General features: G+C 49.4%; 2 protein-coding genes across 2 annotated transcripts in view; one reads left to right on the forward strand and one right to left on the reverse strand.

The window, feature by feature from the left end:
• Window positions 1–14: 14 nt before the first annotated feature.
• Window positions 15–10,341, forward strand: LOC137326754 (translation initiation factor eIF2B subunit beta-like). The gene is made up of 4 exons (XM_067992136.1): window positions 15–108; window positions 731–868; window positions 3,759–3,825; window positions 10,160–10,341. Exons 1-4 carry the CDS (start codon window positions 22–24, stop codon window positions 10,315–10,317), a joined length of 450 nt encoding a protein of 149 aa, XP_067848237.1. The 5' UTR covers window positions 15–21; the 3' UTR covers window positions 10,318–10,341.
• An 888-nt stretch (window positions 10,342–11,229) lies between these two features.
• The window catches only part of mlh3 (mutL homolog 3 (E. coli)), a 101,781-nt gene continuing 94,331 nt past the window's right edge, over window positions 11,230–18,679 (reverse strand). The window contains exon 12 of the mRNA XM_067992199.1: window positions 11,230–11,876. Within this exon, the coding sequence (XP_067848300.1) occupies window positions 11,817–11,876 (60 nt within the window). The 3' untranslated portion in view covers window positions 11,230–11,816. The remainder of the gene's footprint in view (window positions 11,877–18,679) is intronic.

An 18,679-nucleotide genomic window follows, 5' to 3' on the forward strand; every position in this document is an offset into this window, starting at 1 on the left:
TCTGGGTTCTAGGGTCACCAGATGGCCGTCGCTTTGTCTGAGGCCGGGATTGAAACAACTGTTATTACCGACGCTGCCATCTTCGCCGTCATGTCTCGGGTCAACAAGGTAATGGCCCTAGGGCTGGGGTGTCACTGCGGGGGGGGGGGGCGCGGGCCGCGGGGTTAATTGAGGGGTGGGGCCACGGTGTTCACTGGGGCGCGGGTGTTCGTCGGGGGGGGGGGAGAAGTTCACCGGGGGGGGGGGAGGGGGGGAGGGTGTGGTGGGGGGGCCGGGGTGTTCACCGTTGTGGGGGGGGGCGGGAGAGGTTCACTGGGGGGGGAGGGGGCCGGGGGGAGAGGTTCACCGGGGTGGGGGGGGGGAGAGGTTCACCGGGGGGGGAGAGGGGCCGGGGGGAGGGGCCAGGGGGAGGGGGGGGGAGGTTCACCGGGGGGGGGGGGGGGGGAGGGGCCGGGGGGAGGGGGGGAGAGGGGCCGGGGGGAGGGGGGGGAGAGGTTCACCGGGGGGGGGGAGAGGGGCCGGGGGGAGGGGGGGGGGGAGAGGTTCACCGGGGGGGGGGAGGGGGGGGAGAGGTTCACCGGGGAGGGGGGGGGGAGAGGTTCACCGGGGGAGGTTGGGGGCCGGGGTGTTCACCGTTGTGGGGTGGGGGAGAGGTTCACCGGGGTGGGGGGGGCTGCGTGGAGGGAACTGTATGTGAGGTACCTGTACTCACCCCGTGCTGTTTCTGCAGGTGATCATCGGCACTAAAACCATCCTCGCTAATGGTGGACTAAGGGCCGTGAACGGGGCGCACGCACTCGCCCTCGCAGCCGGGCACCACTCCACGCCCGTTATAGTCTGTGCTGCCATGTTTAAACTGTGCCCACAGGTAGGTTACCAGCTCCCAGTCGGATGATTTCTCCTCAGCTTTAACCTAATGAGAGGGAGGTCACCCATTTCTACAACATCTTTCTCAGGTCGTCCCAAAACACTTCACAGCCAATGAAGTACTTTTGAAGTGCAGTCACTGTTGTGATGTAGGAAACAGAGTCATGATAATGACCAGATCATCTGTTTTTAGGTGTTGGTTGAGGGACAAATATTGTCCAGGACACTGGGGATAACTCCCCAGCACTTCTCAACAGGCTGGGGCTCTTCTCTCTGGAAAAGAGAAGACTGAGGGGTGACCTGATAGAGGTCTTTAAGATTATGAAAGGGGTTTGATAGGGTAGATGTAGAGAAAATGTTTCCACTTGTGGGGAGTCCAAAACTAGAGGCCATAAATATAAGATAGTCACTAATAAATCCAATAGGGAATTCAGGAGAAACTTCTTTACCCAGAGAGTGGTGAGAATGTGGAACTCGCTCCCACAAGGAGTAGTTGAGGTGAATAGTGTAGATACATTTAAGGGAAAACAAGATAAACACATGAGGGAGAAAGGAATAGAAGGATAGGGTGATAGGGTGAGATGAAGTAGGGAGGGAGGAGACTCGTGTGGAGCATAAACACCGGGATAGACCAGTTGGGCCGAATGGCCTGTCCCAGTGCTGTAGTTTCAATGTACCTTCTCCAGTGCCTTTATATCCTTTTTATAATATGGAGATCAGAACTGTTCACAGTGCTCCAAGTGTGGTCTAACCAAGGTTCTATACAAGTTTAACATAACTTCTCTGCTTTTCAATTCTATCCCTCTAGAAGTGAACCCCAGTGCTTGATTTGCCTTTTTATGGCCTTATTAACCTGTGTCACTACTTTTAGTGATTTGTGTATCTCTACCCCATTTAGACTCTTATTATCCAATCAGTATGTGGCCTCCTTATTCTTCCTACCAAAATGTACCACCTCACACTTATCTATATTAAGTGTTTGATGGGACAGTGTAGAGTCATAGAAAGGTTACAGCACGGAAGGAGGCCATTTGGCCCATCGAGTCCGCACCAGTTCAGTGCACGAGCAATCCAGCTAGTCCCACTCCCCCAACCTATCCCCGTAGCCCTGCAAACTTTTTCCTTTCATGTATTACCCAGTTCCCTTTTGAAGGCCATGATTGAATCTGCTTCCACCATCCCCTCGGGCAGTGCATTCCAGATCCTAACCACTTGCTGTGTAAAAGAGGTAGCTTTACTCTGTATCTAACCTGTGCTATACCTGCCCTGGGAGTGTTTGATGGGACGGTGTAGAGTGAGCTTTACTCTGTATCTAACCCTGTACCTGCCCTGGGAGTGTTTGATGAGACAGTGTAGAGGGAGCTTTACTCTGTATCTAACCTGTGCTGTACCTGCCCTGGGAGTGTTTGATGAGACAGTGTAGAGGGAGCTTTACTCTGTATCTAACCTGTGCTGTACCTGCCCTGGGAGTGTTTGATGGGACAGTGTAGAGGGAGCTTTACTCTGTATCTAACCTGTGCTGTACCTGCCCTGGGAGTGTTTGATGGGACAGTGTAGAGGGAGCTTTACTCTGTATCTAACCTGTGCTGTACCTGCCCTAGGAGTGTTTGAGAGTGACACATCACCTCCCTCACATGATTCACCATTAAAGGTTTGAAATCTGAGCTTTTTGTGTAACCAGCACTGTTGCTGCTGGTCACAAAGGAAGATGGTAGTGGTTGTTGGATGCCAGTCATCTCAGCCCCAGGACATTGCTGCAGGAGTTCCTTAGCGCAGTGTCCTAGGCCCAGCCATCTTCAGCTGCTTCATCAATGACCTGACAATGTGGAAAAAGCGGGAACAGGGTACTGAGTTAGACGATCAGCCATGATCATTTTGAATGGCGGAGCAGGCCGAAGGGCCGAATGGCCTAGTCTTGCTCTTAATTTCTATGATTCAATGACCTTTCCTCCATCATAAGGTCAGAAATGGGGATGTTCGCTGATGATTGCACAGTGTTCAGTTCCATTCGCAACCCCTTAGATAATGAAGCAGTCCATGCCAGCATGCAGCAAGACCTGGACAACATCCAGGCTTGGGTTCATAAGTGGCAAGTAACATTCGCGCCAGACAAGTGCCAGGCAATGACCATCTCCAACAAGAGAGAGTCTAACCACCTCCCCTTGACATTCAACGGCATTACCATCAACGAATCCCCCACCATCAACATCCTGGGGGTCACCATTGACCAGAAACTTAACTGGACCAGCCACATAAATACTGTGGCTACAAGAGCAGGTCAGAGGCTGGGTATTCTGCGGCGAGTAACTCACCTCCTGACTCCCCAAAGCCTTTCCACCATCTACAAGGCACAAGTCAATAGTGTGATGGAATAATCTCCACTTGCCTGGATGAGTGCAGCTCCAACAACACTCAAGAAGCTCGACACCATCCAGGAAAAAGCACCATCTTGACTTGGAAATATATCGCCGTTCTTTCATCGTTGCTGGATCAAAATCCTGGAACTCCCTTGCTAACAGCATTGTGGGAGAACCTTCACCACACGGACTGCAGCGGTTCAAGAAAGAGGCTCACACCACCTCAAGGGCAATTAGGGATGGGCAATAAATGCTGGCCTTGCCAGCGATGCCCACATCCTGAGAATGAATAAAAAAGATCCAGGTAAATCCAATTATCCTCTCCATTCACAAGTGGAAACACTTGTCTCTCATCCCACTCACTCGGGCTCATGAATTCTTAACGATGATATTTTCCTCCTCTCTCCATTGATGAAGTCTAAGAAATATGTAAACTCCCGATCCTCTGCTCCCTGCAGTGACCCATAGTGAGGGCGAGGATATGGTTCTGTTTCCTGGTTAATTTGCATTCGTTAATCTGTTTCTCGTTTGCAGTTCCCCAACGAGGAGAATACGTTTCACAAGTTTGTTTCACCGCAGGAAGTGCTTCCCTTCACTGAAGGTAAGTGTCCCCAGTTAGAGAATCCTCACCGGGTCTCAGTCAGCAGCATTCTGTGTGGTCCCATTAATGCAGAGGGCAGGCTGCTCTTGTGTTTGCTCTATGCGTTGTGAGCCTCGTCCTGTGAGTTAATTCACACCGTTAATACCATTTCCCGGTGACGCCCTGGTCTGTGCAGCCCAGGGATCAGCTCCTCTGCACTGGAGTCACCTGTGGTCTCTGATGAAGATCTCTTGCAATACCCGACATCTCAGCCCACACCATAGTGAACCAGGAACTTCAGAGACCACATCTTGGGACAGTGTGGGATCAAATTGCCGTTGGTTTTGGAGCAGTGTCTGGTTTCCTGGTCTAATAAGGCACTGCTGCATCGCCCTGATTCAGCAGCAGAGGAGCACACTGCCCCTGGGGTTCATACTTAACTGCTCGATCAAGTGTCCTGTAACATGCACTGACATGTATTACACTCTGACTAGGGAAGGGTTAGAATCACAGATTCTTACAGCACAGAAGCAGGCCATTCAACCCATCATGCCTGTGCTGGCTCTTTGAAAGAGCTGCCCAATGTAGTCCCACTCCCCAGCTCTTTCCCCGTAGCCCTGCAAATTATTCCTCTTCTCCCACATGTCCAATTGCCTTTTGACAGTTTCCATGGGATCTGATTCCACCATCCTTTCAGGGAGTGTGTTTCAGATCTTAACAACCCTCTGTGAAAAAATCTGTGTCCTCTGGTTACTGACCCACTTGCCACTGGAAACAGTTTCTCCTTATTTACTCTATCAAAACCCCTCATGATTTTGAACACCTCTATTAAATCTCCCCTTAACCTTCTCTGCTCTAAGGAGAACAATCCCAGCTTCTCCAGTCTCTCCATATAACTGAAGTCCCTCATCCCTGGTACCATTCTAGTAAATCTCCTCTGCACCCTCTCCAAGGCCTTGACATCCTTCCTAAAGTGTGGTGCCCAGAATTTGACACAATATTCCAGGTGAGGCCTAACCAGTGATTTGTAAAGGTTTAGCATAACTTCCTTGTTTTTGTATTCAGTGCCCCTATTTACAAAGCCAAGTATCCCATACACTTTCTTAACCCCCTTATCAACTTGCCCTGCCGCCATCAATGATTTGTGAATATGCCCCCCAGGTCCCTCTGCTCTTGCACCCCCCTCAAAATAGAACCATTTAGATTATATTGTCTCTCCATGTTCCTCCCAAAGTGCATCATTTCACACTTATCCACATTAACTTGCATCTGCCATGTGTCTGCCCATTTCACCAGTCTGTCTCTGTCCTCCTGAAGTCTGCTACTATCCTCCTCATTGTTTACTACATTGCCAAGTTTTATATCTGGTTAATGTGACTGACTGTCTGGGGAAGGGTCTCTCAGGGTCATTGTGTTGTGGGCTCTCAACCCCAAAGAGCTAGTCACAAGAAGAGAGTTGGGCTGATCCTGAGCCTGGAAAAGCTCAGTTGGATTGACAGGCCCTGGTATGTGGGGTTGGTGCCTGGGGCAGGAGAGGGAGGCTCCCCTCAACCTCCAGGTGGGTGAAGGACTACCTAAGAACATGAGCAGGAGCAGGAGCAGGACATATGGTCCCTCGAGCCTGCTCCCCCATTCCGCCAGTCTTGAATATGCTCAATGACTGAGCATTCTCAGCCTTCTGGGGTAGAGAATTCCAAAGATTCACAACCCTCTGCGGGAAGAAATTCCTCCTCATCTCAGTCTTAAATGGCCGACCCCTTGTCCTGCAACCATGCCCAGTTCCAGATACTCCAGCCAGGGGAAACATCCTCTCAGCATCTACCTTGTCAAGCCCTCGAAGAATTTTATAAGTTTCAGTGCGATCACCTCTCATTCTTCTAAACTCCAGAGAGTATAGTCCCATTCTACTCAATCTCTTCTCATAGGACAACCCTCTCATCCCAGGAATCAATCTAGTGAACCTTCGTTGCACCCCCTCTAAGGCAAGTATATTCTTCTTTAGGTAAGGAGACCAAAACTACTCAGTACTCCAGGTGACCTCTCACCAGAGCCCTGTACAATCGCGGCAAGACTTCCTTACTCTTATACTCCAACCCCCTTGCAGTAAAGGCCAATATACCATTTGTCTTCCTAACTGCTTGCTGTACCTGCATATTAACTTTCTGTGATTCAGATAATGAAGCAGTCCATGCCTGCATGCAGCAAGACCTGGACAACATCCAGGCTTGGGCTGATAAGTGGCAAGTAACATTCACGCCAGATAAGTGCCAGGCAATGACCATCTCCAATGAGAGAGAGACTAACCACCTCCCCTTGACATTCAATGGCATTACCATCGCCGAATCCCCCACCATCAACATCCTGGGGGTCACCATTGACCAGAAACTTAACTGGACCAGCCATATAAATACTGTAGCTACAAGAACAGGTCAGAGGCTGGGTATTCTGTGGCGAGTGACTCACCTCCTGACTCCCCAAAGGCTTTCCACAAGGCACAAGTCAGGAGTGTGATGGAATACTCTCCACTTGCCTGGATGAGTGCAACTCCAACAACACTCAAGAAGCTCGACACCATCCAGGACAAAGCAGCCTGCTTGATTGGCACCCCATCCACCACCCTAAACATTCACTCCCTTCACCGGCGCACAGTGGCTGCAGTGTGTACCATCCACAGGATGCACTGCAGCAACTCGCCAAGGCTTCTTCGATAGCACCTCCTAAACCCGCGACCTCTACCACCTTGAAGGACAAGGGCACATGGGAACAACACCACCTGCACGTTCCCCTCCAAGTCTCACACCATCCCGACTTGGAAATATATCGCCGTTCCTTCATCGTCGTTGGGTCAAAATCCTGGAACTCCCTTCCTAATAGCACTGTATCTGCATGTTAACTTTCTGTGATTCAGATAATGAAGCAGTCCATGCCAGCATGCAGCAAGACCTGGACAACATCCAGGCTTGGGCTGATAAGTGGCAAGTAACATTAACGCCAGACAAGTGCCAGGCAATGAACATCTCGAGAGAGTCTAACCACCTCCCCTTGACATTCAACGGCATTACCATCGCTGAATCACACGGACTGCAGCGGTTCAAGAAGGCGGCTCATTCCCACCTTCTCGAGGGCAGTTAGGGATGGGCAATAAATGGTAGTCTTGCCAGCAGCACCCACATCCCATGAACGAATTAAAAAAAGTACAAGGATACCCAAATCCCTCTACTGACATTTCATAGTCTCTCACCTTAAAAAATATTCTGCTTTTCTATTCCGACCAAAGTGGATAATTTCACATTTCCCCACATTATTCTCCATCTGCCGCCTTCTCACCCACTATCTTAACCTGTCTATATCCATTTGCAGACTCTTTGCATCCTCCTCACTGCTTACTTTCCCACCTAGCTTTGTATCGTCAGCAAATTTGGATACATTACACTCGGTCCCTTCATCTGAGTCATTAATATAGATTGTAAATAGCTGAGGCCCAAGCACCGATCACTGCGGTACCCCACTAGTTACAGCCTGACAACCTGAGAATGACCTGTTTATCCCTACTCTCTGTTTTGTCCTTTAACCAATCCTCTATCCATGCAAATATATTACCCCCAACCTCATGAGCCCTTATCTTATGTAACAACCTTTTATGTGGCACCTTATCAAATGCCTTTTGTAAATCCAAATATACGACATCCACTGGTTCCCCTTTATCTACCCTGCTAGTTACACCCTCAAAGAATTCTAATAGATTTGTCAAACACGATTTCCCTTTCATAAAACAGTCTTGACTCTGCCTGATCATATTATGATTTTCTAAGTGCCCTGTCACCACTTCCTTAATAATGGATTCCAGAATTTTCCCTGCTACTGATGTCAGGCTAACTGGCCTGTAGTTCCCTGTTTTCTTTCTCCCTCCTTTCTTGAATAGTGGGGTTACATTTGCTGCCTTCCAATCCACAGGAACCGTTCTAGAATCTTGGGAATTTTGGAAGATCAAAACCAATGCATCCACTATCTCTGCAGCCACCTCTTTTAGAACCCTAGGATGTCGGCCATCAGGTCCAGGGGATTTGTCGGCTTTTAGTCCCATTAGTTTCTCCAGTACTTTTTCTTTACTAATATTAATTGTTTTAAGTTCCTCACTCTCATTACACCCTTGGTTCCCCACTATTCCTGTTATGTTTTTTGTGTCTTCTACTGTGAAGACAGATACAAAATATTTGTTTAACGTCTCTGCCATTTCCGGATTCCCCATTATAATTTCTCCTGTCTCAGCCTCTCAGGGACCAATGTTTACTTTCGCTAATCTCTTCCTTTTTATATACTTGTAGAAACTCTTACAATCTGTTTTTATATTTCTTGTTAGTTTACTCTCATATTCAATTTCTTGGTCATCCTTTGCTGATTTCTAAAACTCTCCCAATCCTCAGGCTTGCTACTCTTTTTGGCAACATTATAAGCCTCTTCTTTTAATCTAATACGATCCTTAACTTCTCTAGTTAGCCAGGGCTGGATCACTTTTCCCGTGGAGTTTTTATTCCTTTAGGGAATGTATATTTGTTGCGAATTATGAATTATTTCTTTAAATGTTTGCCATTGCTTATCTACAGTCATATCTTTTAATCTAATTTCCCAATCTACCTTAGCCAACTCGCCCCTCATACCTGTGTAAATGGCTTTGTTTCAATTTAAGACTCTAGTTTTGGACTTAACGACATCACTCTCAAACTCAATGTGAAATTCCAGCATATTATGATCACTCTTCCCCAGAGGATCCTTTATTATAAGATTACTAATTAATCCTGTCTCATTACACATACTAGATCTAAAATAGCCTGTTCACTAGTTGGTTCCTCAAAATATTGTTCTAGAAAACTCTCTTGAATGCATTCCATGAACTCGTCCTCCAAACTACTTTTGCCAATTTGATTTGCCCAGTCTATATGAAGATTAAAGTCCCCCATGATTATTGCATTACCCTTGTTACATGCTCCTCTAATTTCCTGATTTATACTCTGTCCAATACTATAACTACTGTTAGGGGGCCTGTAAACTAATCCCAACAGTGTTTTCTGCCCTTTGTTATTTCTTAGCTCCACCCATACTGATTCGACATCCCACCCTGCTCTTGGTCTCTGGTCCCCCTCCTTTATATCCCCGCCCTGCTCTCGGTCTCTGGTCCCTCTCCTTTATATCCCCACCCTGCTCTCGGTCGCTGCTCCCTCTCCTTTATATCCCCGCCCTGCTCTCGGTCGCTGGTCACTCTCCTTTATATCCCCACCCTGCTCTTGGTCGCTGCTCCCTCTCCTTTATATCCCCACCCTGCTCTTGGTCTCTGGTCCCTCTCCTTTATATCCCCACCCTGCTCTCGGTCGCTGCTCCCTCTCCTTTATATCCCCGCCCTGCTCTCGGTCGCTGGTCACTCTCCTTTATATCCCCACCCTGCTCTTGGTCGCTGCTCCCTCTCCTTTATATCCCCACCCTGCTCTTGGTCTCTGGTTCCCCTCCTTTATATCCCCGCCCTGCTCTCGGTCACTGGTCACTCTCCTTTATATCCCCGCCCTGCTCTCGGTCACTGGTTCCCCTCCTTTATATCCCCGCCCTGCTCTCGGTCACTGGTTCCCCTCTATATCCCTGCCCTGCTCTCGGTCACTCCTCCCTCTCCGTTATATCCCCGCCCTGCTCTCGGTCACTGGTTCCCCTCCTTTATATCCCCGCCCTGCTCTCGGTCGCTGCTCCCTCTCCTTTATATCCCCGCCCTGCTCTCGGTCACTGGTTCCCCTCCTTTATATCCCCGCCCTGCTCTCGGTCACTGGTTCCCCTCTATATCCCTGCCCTGCTCTCGGTCACTCCTCCCTCTCCGTTATATCCCCGCCCTGCTCTCGGTCACTGGTTCCCCTCCTTTATATCCCCGCCCTGCTCTCGGTCGCTGCTCCCTCTCCTTTATATCCCCGCCCTGCTCTCGGTCACTGGTTCCCCTCCTTTATATCCCTGCCCTGCTCTCGGTCACTCCTCCTTCTCCGTTATATCCCCGCCCTGCTCTCGGTCACTGGTTCCCCTCCGTTATATCCCCGCCCTGCTCTTGGTCACTGCTCCCTCTCCTTTTACCCCCAGTAACCACTTAAACACTAAATGATGAACTAAATATTTACTGACCTCCCTTCGGCACTCCTCGCCTTGTTTCGATTCCTCGGGCGGTTCCTTTTTTGCCCCGCCCAGTATTAATCTGTAATTCTTTGATCTGCACCTAATTCTCACACTCAGCACATTCCCAGTGGAATGTTTTCACTGTGTTAGCTGTTCAGTATCCGTCTTTCCCAATCTCATCTAACTGCAGTTTCTCCTGGTTTGTTTTCTGCAGGTGAGATTCTGTCCAAAGTGAGTGTTCACTGTCCTGTGTTCGATTACGTCCCCCCGGAGCTCATCACCCTGTTCATCTCCAACATCGGGGGGAACGCCCCCTCTTATATCTACCGGCTGATGAGTGAACTCTACAACCCTGACGACCACCACATCTAATATAATAAAACCCACTAATACCTGGTTCATCGTCTCCTTTCAGGACATGGGTGGTGGGGGTAAACCCTCCAATCGGAGACTGGGCCCTGCATGTGTACATACACGGACCCCAGTGATAAATTGTTGTCTGAACTTTAGGATTAGCTGCAGTGACAGACAACTTTACTCAGTGCTGCACTATTCTGCCTCCAATCTGCACAGCACTTGCTGCCCAGGTGAAGGACTGATAAAACAGGGCCAAACAGAACATAGGAACAGGAGAATATAATTCAGCCCCTCGAGCCTGTTCTGCCATTCAGTGAAATCAAGGCTGATCTGTGACCTAATTCCATCCACTCACCTTGGCTCCATATCCCTTAAACCCTTGGCCAGCAAAAATCTATTGATCTCTGATTTAAAATTATTAATTGAGCTCGCATCGACTGCCTTTTGTGGGAGAGAGTTCCACCCTTTGTGGGAAGAAGTGTTTCCTAACTTCTCTCCTCAAGGGCCTGGCTCTGATTTTAAGGTTCTGTCCCCTTGTCCTAGACTCCCCACCAGCAGAAAAAGTTTCTCTCTTATCCACCCTATCAATTCCTTTCAAAATCCTAAACACCTCAATCAAATCACCCCTTTAACCTTCTGTATTCCAGGGAATACAAGCCTAGTTTATGTAATCTCTCCGTATAATTTAATCCTTTTAGCCCTGGTAACATTCTGGTGAATCTGCGCTGCACTCCTTCCAAGGCCAATATGTCCTTTCTAAGGTGCGGTGCCCAGAACTGTACACAGTGCTCCAGATGTGGTCTAAGCAGGGCTTTTTATAGCTGTAGCAAAAGAAAGGAGGTACGTGGGCAGCATTGCAAATCGTGCATCACGGGACCTGTGGCACACTGTAGGATTGTATCTGGTGACTAAAGAACTGTCAGCACATGCAGCCAGCTCCTTTATGTTTATTGCAATAAATAGTTCATTAATAAGTCATCCTGGAGTGCACACAAAACAAACACAGTCTTCGTTACCAGCAGCTATCACAAGCGCGTGTGTGAGGAGAAGCCTCACTCCAGGAATTGGCCGTGATACCACAGGCACATTCCAAGCCCAAAGTGAAGGGATTTCAGAAATGGTCCACCAGGTATATGGACAGTCACTGCTGGACTCTCACAGAGACAGAGGGATGGACCCGTCTGCAGGGGAGAGAGTTCCGGCCCCTGGGGGAGAGTCCCGCTGCCAAGTATCTTGGAGAGTCAGGGCCAGTGGTCAAAGGCTGGAGCCTATGCTCAACGTTCATCACTAACAGCCATCCAAGCAACTGAGCTCAGTGCCAGATGGTGAGGTCATAACTGGGCCTTTATCCATTTCACATCAGCATGGAGGTAAAACCAAACGGAGAGGAGATCACTTGACCCTGAAAGTGATGGAATGATGGTGGAGCATAGCTCAATCACAGGTACCCAGCTCACACTCTGCTGCTCGCATCCGCCCGCAGGTCTGGAGAATCATCGCAGCCAATTAAACTTTCACCGCCCTTCTGCACCACACAACTTCCACAGTTTCTGTAAATCTGGTTTATGATGAACCTAAGGATCAGAATAAAAGTGAAAATATAACATCTTTATAGAATATATAGTGGGGTTTGGGAGGTTTATATATAGAATAACAGATACCCGGGAGTGAGTTACAGACTGGAATCTAATCGTGGGGTTCGGGAGGTTTATATATAGAATAACAGATACCCGGGAGTGAGTTACAGACTGGAATCTAATCGAGGGGTTCGGGGGGTTTATATATAGAATAACAGATACCCGGGAGTGAGTTACAGACTGGAATCTAATCGTGGGGTTCGGGAGGTTTATATATAGAATAACAGATACCCGGGAGTGAGTTACAGACTGGAATCTAATCGTGGGGTTCGGGAGGTTTATATATAGAATAACAGATACCAGGGAGTGAGTTACAGACTGGAATCTAATCGTGACTGGTTTATATATAGAATAATGGACACAGTACAAGTATACAACACTGTATAACAGTACATATACACAGCACACACACTGCATAACAATACACTCTGCGCTCCACGTCTAACAAAGTATACACTCTGGATAACAGTACATTCACTGCGTTCTGTGTATAACACAGTACACACTATATTTTGCGTATAACACGGTACACACTACACACACGCTGTGCACGGTGTACGACACGGCACACGCTCTACGCTCGGTGTACGACACGGCACACGCTCTACGCTCGGTGTACGACACGGCACACGCTCTACGCTCGGTGTACGACACGGCACACGCTCTACGCTCGGTGTACGACACGGCACACGCTCTACGCTCGGTGTACGAGGAAGGCCTGAGAGCGGGAGAGCTGAGCTAAGGGAGATCGGAGGGGGATAAAGGAGGGCCCGAGAGCGGGAGACTGAGCTAAGGGAGATCGGAGGGTGGGGGATAAAGGAGGGCCCGAGAGCGGGAGAGCTGAGCTAAGGGAGATCGGAGGGTGGGGGATAAAGGAGGGCCCGAGAGCGGGAGAGCTGAGCTAAGGGAGATCGGAGGGGGATAAAGGAGGGCCCGAGAGCGGGAGAGCTGAGCTTAGGGAGATCGGAGGGAGGGGGATAAAGGAGGGCCCGAGAGCGGGAGAGCTGAGCTAAGGGAGATCGGAGGGAGGGGGATAAAGGAGGGCCCGAGAGCGGGAGAGCTGAGCTAAGGGAGATCGGAGGGAGGGGGATAAAGGAGGGCCCGAGAGCGGGAGAGCTGAGCTTAGGGAGATCGGAGGGGGATAAAGGAGGGCCCGAGAGCGGGAGAGCTGAGCTAAGGGAGATCGGAGGGGGATAAAGGAGGGTCCGAGAGCGGGAGAGCTGAGCTTAGGGAGATCGGAGGGAGGGGGATAAAGGAGGGCCCGAGAGCGGGAGAGCTGAGCTAAGGGAGATCGGAGGGGGATAAAGGAGGGCCCGAGAGCGGGAGAGCTGAGCTTAGGGAGATCGGAGGGAGGGGGATAAAGGAGGGCCCGAGAGCGGGAGAGCTGAGCTAAGGGAGATCGGAGGGAGGGGGATAAAGGAGGGCCCGAGAGCGGGAGAGCTGAGCTAAGGGAGATCGGAGGGAGGGGGATAAAGGAGGGCCCGAGAGCGGGAGAGCTGAGCTAAGGGAGATCGGAGGGGGATAAAGGAGGGTCCGAGAGCGGGAGAGCTGAGCTAAGGGAGATCGGAGGGGGATAAAGGAGGGCCCGAGAGCGGGAGAGCTGAGCTAAGGGAGATCGGAGGGAGGGGGATAAAGGAGGGCCCGAGAGCGGGAGAGCTGAGCTTAGGGAGATCGGAGGCGGATAAAGGAGGGCCCGAGAGCGGGAGAGCTGAGCTGAGGGGGATCGGAGGGAGGGGGATAAAGGAGGGCCCGAGAGCGGGAGAGCTGAGCTTAGGGAGATCGGAGGGAGGGGGATAAAGGAGGGCCCGAGAGCGGGAGAGCTGAGCTAAGGGAGATCGGAGGGTGGGGGATAAAGGAGGGCCCGAGAGCGGGAGAGCTGAGCTAAGGGAGATCGGAGGGAGGGGGATAAAGGAGGGCCCGAGAGCGGGAGAGCTGAGCTAAGGGAGATCGGAGGGAGGGGGATAAAGGAGGGCCCGAGAGCGGGAGAGCTGAGCTAAGGGAGATCGGAGGGAGGGGGATAAAGGAGGGCCCGAGAGCGGGAGAGCTGAGCTAAGGGAGATCGGAGGGAGGGGGATAAAGGAGGGCCCGAGAGCGGGAGAGCTGAGCTTAGGGAGATCGGAGGGAGGGGGATAAAGGAGGGCCCGAGAGCGGGAGAGCTGAGCTAAGGGAGATCGGAGGCGGATAAACTGGGACCAGCGGTGGAGTTCCAGAGGTGACGTCACATGTGAAAAAGTGACGCGGCGCAGGGGAGGCAGCTGATTGGTAAGTAGGTTCAGGTGAGTATTTCTACTATTCCGCAATGCAGTGACTAAAGTAAAAAGAAAGGGAAGGTCTGCAAGTCTTATAGCAAGTAGCGTTTTTTAGTGAATCAAGGTCCCTATTTTAGTTAACATTCTCTAAATTAAGAGTAATTTAAAGGAGTAAATTCCTTAAAGGGAGTAACTAACGAGCTTAATCTAAGGCAAGTCATGGCAGCACAGCTCGCACCCGTGATATGCTCCTCCTGCACTATGTGGGAAGTCATGGACACTACCAGTGTCCCTGGTGACCATGTGTGCAGGAAGTGTGTCCAGCTGCAGCTACTGACTAACCGTATTTCGGAGCTGGAGCTGTGGGTGGATTCACTGTGGAGCATCCGTGATGCTGAGACTATCGTGGATAGCACGTTCAGTGAGGTGGTCACACCGCAGGTAAAGATTACGCAGGCAGAATGGAAATGGGTGACCGCCAGGCAGAGTAAAAGGACTAGGCAGGTAGAGCAGGAGTCTCCTGGGGCCATCTCCCTCTCAAACAGATATACCGCTCTGGATATTGTTGGGGGCGATAGCTTATCAGGGGAATGCAGCAAGAGCCAAGACTGTGGCACCACGAGTGAGTCAGCTGCACAGGAAGGGAGGAAAAAGAATGGGAGAGCAATAGTGTAGGGGATTCTATCGTAAAGGGAACAGATAGGTGCCTCCGTGGCCACAGACATAACTCCAGGATGGTAAGTTGCCTCCCTGGCGCTAGGGTCAAGGATGTCACGGAGCGGCTGTAGGACATCCTGAAGGGGGAGGGTGAACAGCCAGAGGTCGTGGTCCATATCGGTACCAACGACATCGGTAAAAAAAGGGATGAGTTCCTGCAAGCAGAATATAGGGAGTTAGGAAATGAATTAAAAAGCAGGACCTCTATGGTAGTAATCTCAGGATTACTCCCAGTGCCAAGTGCTAACGAGGGCAGAAATAGGAGAATAGGCCAGCTGAATGTGTGACTTGAGAGATGGTGTAGGAGGGAGGGGTTTAAATTCCTGAGGCATTGGGACCGATTCTGGGAAAGGCGGGACCTGTACAAGCTGGACGGGTTGCACCCGAGCAGAACCGGGACCAATATCCTCGCGGGGGCATTTGCTGGTTCTGTTGGGGGGGGGGTTTAAACTAGTATGGCAGGGGGATGGGAACCAAAGGGCAGGTACAGATAGGACAAATTCAGACCAGGAAACGGGAAGCAGAAAAGCAGTTAGTGACGTAGTTAGCGACTCGGAAAGGCAAAAGAAGCAAAGGTTAAATAGTGTTCAGCACAGGAATTTGACGGGGTTAAAGGGGATATACTTCAATGCAAGGAGTATTACAAACAAAGCAGATGAGCTAAGGGCACAGATAGACACATAGCAGCATGATATCATTGTTATAACGGAAACCTGGCTTAAAGAGGGGGATAATTGGCAGCTTAATATCCCTGGATATAGAGTTTTCAGGCAGGATAGAGTGGGTGATAAAAAAGGAGGGGGGGTAGCATTATTGGTTAAAGAATCAATTACAGTTGTGACAAGGGATGATATGCTAAATGGATCATCAATCGAGGCCATATGGGTTGAGCTAAGAAATAAAAAAGGGGCAGTCACACTACTAGGAGTGGACTATAGACCCCCGAATAGCGAAAGGGAGATAGAAGAACAAATATGTAGGCAAATTTCTGAGTGCAAAAATAAGAGGGCAATAATAGTCAGGGACTTCATCTACCTGAACATCAACTGGGATTCAAACAGTGTGAGGGGCACAGAGGGTGCAAAATTCTTGATCGGTGTCCAGGAGAACTTTTTTAGCCAGTACGTGACAAGCCCAACAAGAGGGGCTGCAATTCTAGATTTAGTCCTGGGAAATGAAGATGGGCAAGTGGGTGAAGTGACAGTGGGTGATCATATTGGGGATAGTGACCACAATTCAGTTAGTTTTAGCATTATTATGGAAAAGGACAGAGTTAAATCAGGAGTAAACGTTTTAAATTGGGGGAAGGCAAATTTTACAGAACTAAGAGGTGATTTGGCAGAAGTGGACTAGACACAACTACTTGAGGAGAAATCAGTGGCAAGCCAGTGGGAGGCACTAAAAAGTGAAATTCTACGGGTACAATGCAGACACGTCCCCTCAAAGAAAAAGGGTGGCACTGCCAAATCTAGAGCCCCCTGGTTGTCTAGAAGTATACGGGGCAAGATAAAGCAGAAAAAGAAAGCTCATGACTGTCACAGAAAACTAAATACTGCAGAAAGCCTAGAGGAGAATAGAAAGTACAGGGATGAAGCAACTTCCCAGAAATGCTAGGGAACCAAGGGACCAGTGAGAAGGAGGAATTATATCACGCGGTGTATATCACGGTACACACCCTCCGCGCGGTGTATATCACGGTACACACCCTCCGCGCGGTGTATATCACGGTACACACCCTCCGCGCGGTGTATATCACGGTACACACCCTCCACGCGGTGTATATCACGGTACACACCCTCCGCGCGGTGTATATCACGGTACACACCCTCCGCGCGGTGTATATCACGGTACACACCCTCCGCGCGGTGTATATCACGGTACACACCCTCCGCGCGGTGTATATCACGGTACACACTCTCCGCGCGGTGTATATCACGGTACACACCCTCCGCGCGGTGTATATCACGGTACACACTCTCCGCGCGGTGTATATCACGGTACACACTCTCCTCGCGGTGTATATCACGGTACACACTCTCCGCGCAGTGTATATCACGGTACACACTCTCCGCGCGGTGTATATCACGGTACACACTCTCCTCGCGGTGTATATCACGGTACACACTCTCCACGCGGTGTATATCACGGTACACACTCTCCACGCGGTGTATATCACGGTACACACTCTCCACGCGGTGTATATCACGGTACACACTCTCCACGCGGTGTATATCACGGTACACACTCTCCACGCGGTGTATATCACGGTACACACTCTCCGCGCGGTGTATATCACGGTACACACCCTCCACGCGGTGTATATCACGGTACACACCCTCCACGCGGTGTATATCACGGTACACACTCTCTATGCAATATGTATCACAGTACACACGAGCCTCCTCCCTCCCTACTTCATCTCACCCTATCAGCATGTCCTTCTGTTCCTTTCTCCCTCGTGTGTTTATCCAGCTTCCCCTTAAATGTATCTACACTATTCACCTCAACTACTCCTTGTAGGAGTGAGTTCCACATTCTCACCATTCTCTGGGTAAAGAAGTTTCTCCTGAATTCCCTATTGGATTTGTAGTGACTATTTTATATTGATGACATCTAGTTCTGGTCTCCCCCACAAGTAGAAAAATCTTCTCTATATCTACCCTATCTATCAAACCATTTCGTGATCTTGAAGACTTCTAGAGAAATGAGCCCCATTATCTTTCCTGATAACTATATCCTCTCAGTTCTGGTATCATCCTTGTGAATCTTTTTTGCACCTTCTCCAGTGCCTCTATATCCTTTTTATAATATGGAGACCGGAACTGTTCACAGTGCTCCAAGTGTGGTCTAACCAAGGTTCTACACAAGTTTAACATAACTTCTCGGCTTTTCAATTCTATCCCTCTTGAAGTGAACCCCAGTGCTTGATTTGCCTTTTTATGGCCTTATTAACCTGTGTCGCTACTTTTAGTGATTTGTGTATCTGTACCCCAGATCCTTTGTTCCTCTACCCCGTTTACTCTTATTATCCAAGCAGTGTGTGGCCCCCTTATTCTTCCTACCAAAATCTACCACCTCACACTGATCTATATTGAAATACATTTGCCAATTACACGTCCATTCTGCAACTTTAATTAATTTCCTCTTGCATTTTAATGCATTCTTCCTTTCTATTAACTACACCTCCCAATTTGGTGTCATCCACAAATTTTGAAATTGTACTTCCGATTCCTGAGTCCAAATTGTTGATGTAAATGGTGAACAACAGTGGTCCCAGCACCGATCCCTGGGGAACACCACTTCCCACCTTCCACCAGTCTGAGTACCTACCCTTAACCCCTACTCTCCGTTTCCTGTTTTGTTGCCAGCTTGCTATCCATTCTGCTACCTGTCCCCTGACTCCACATGCTCTGACCTTAGTCATGAGTCCACAATGCAGTACCTTATCGAAGGCCTTTTGAAAATCTAAATATATTACATCTACTACATTACCCTCATCTACCCTTTCTGTTAATTCTTCCAAGAATCCAATAAAGTTGGTCAAGCCTGGCCTTCCCCTCTGAAATCCGTGCTGACTATTCTTTATTATATTTTCAGTTTCTAGATGTTTTTCTATTACATCTTTGAGTAAGGATTCCATTATCTTTCCTACCAACAATGTTGAGCTAACTGGTCTATAGTTCCCTGGACTGGTTTTATCTCCATTTTTAAATATAGGAATCACATTAACTGTCCGCCAATCCTCTGGCACTATTCCCTTTTCTAATGAGTGTT

This window comes from Heptranchias perlo, chromosome 10 (assembly GCF_035084215.1).
Source record: "Heptranchias perlo isolate sHepPer1 chromosome 10, sHepPer1.hap1, whole genome shotgun sequence".
NCBI classification, from domain to species: domain Eukaryota; kingdom Metazoa; phylum Chordata; class Chondrichthyes; order Hexanchiformes; family Hexanchidae; genus Heptranchias; species Heptranchias perlo.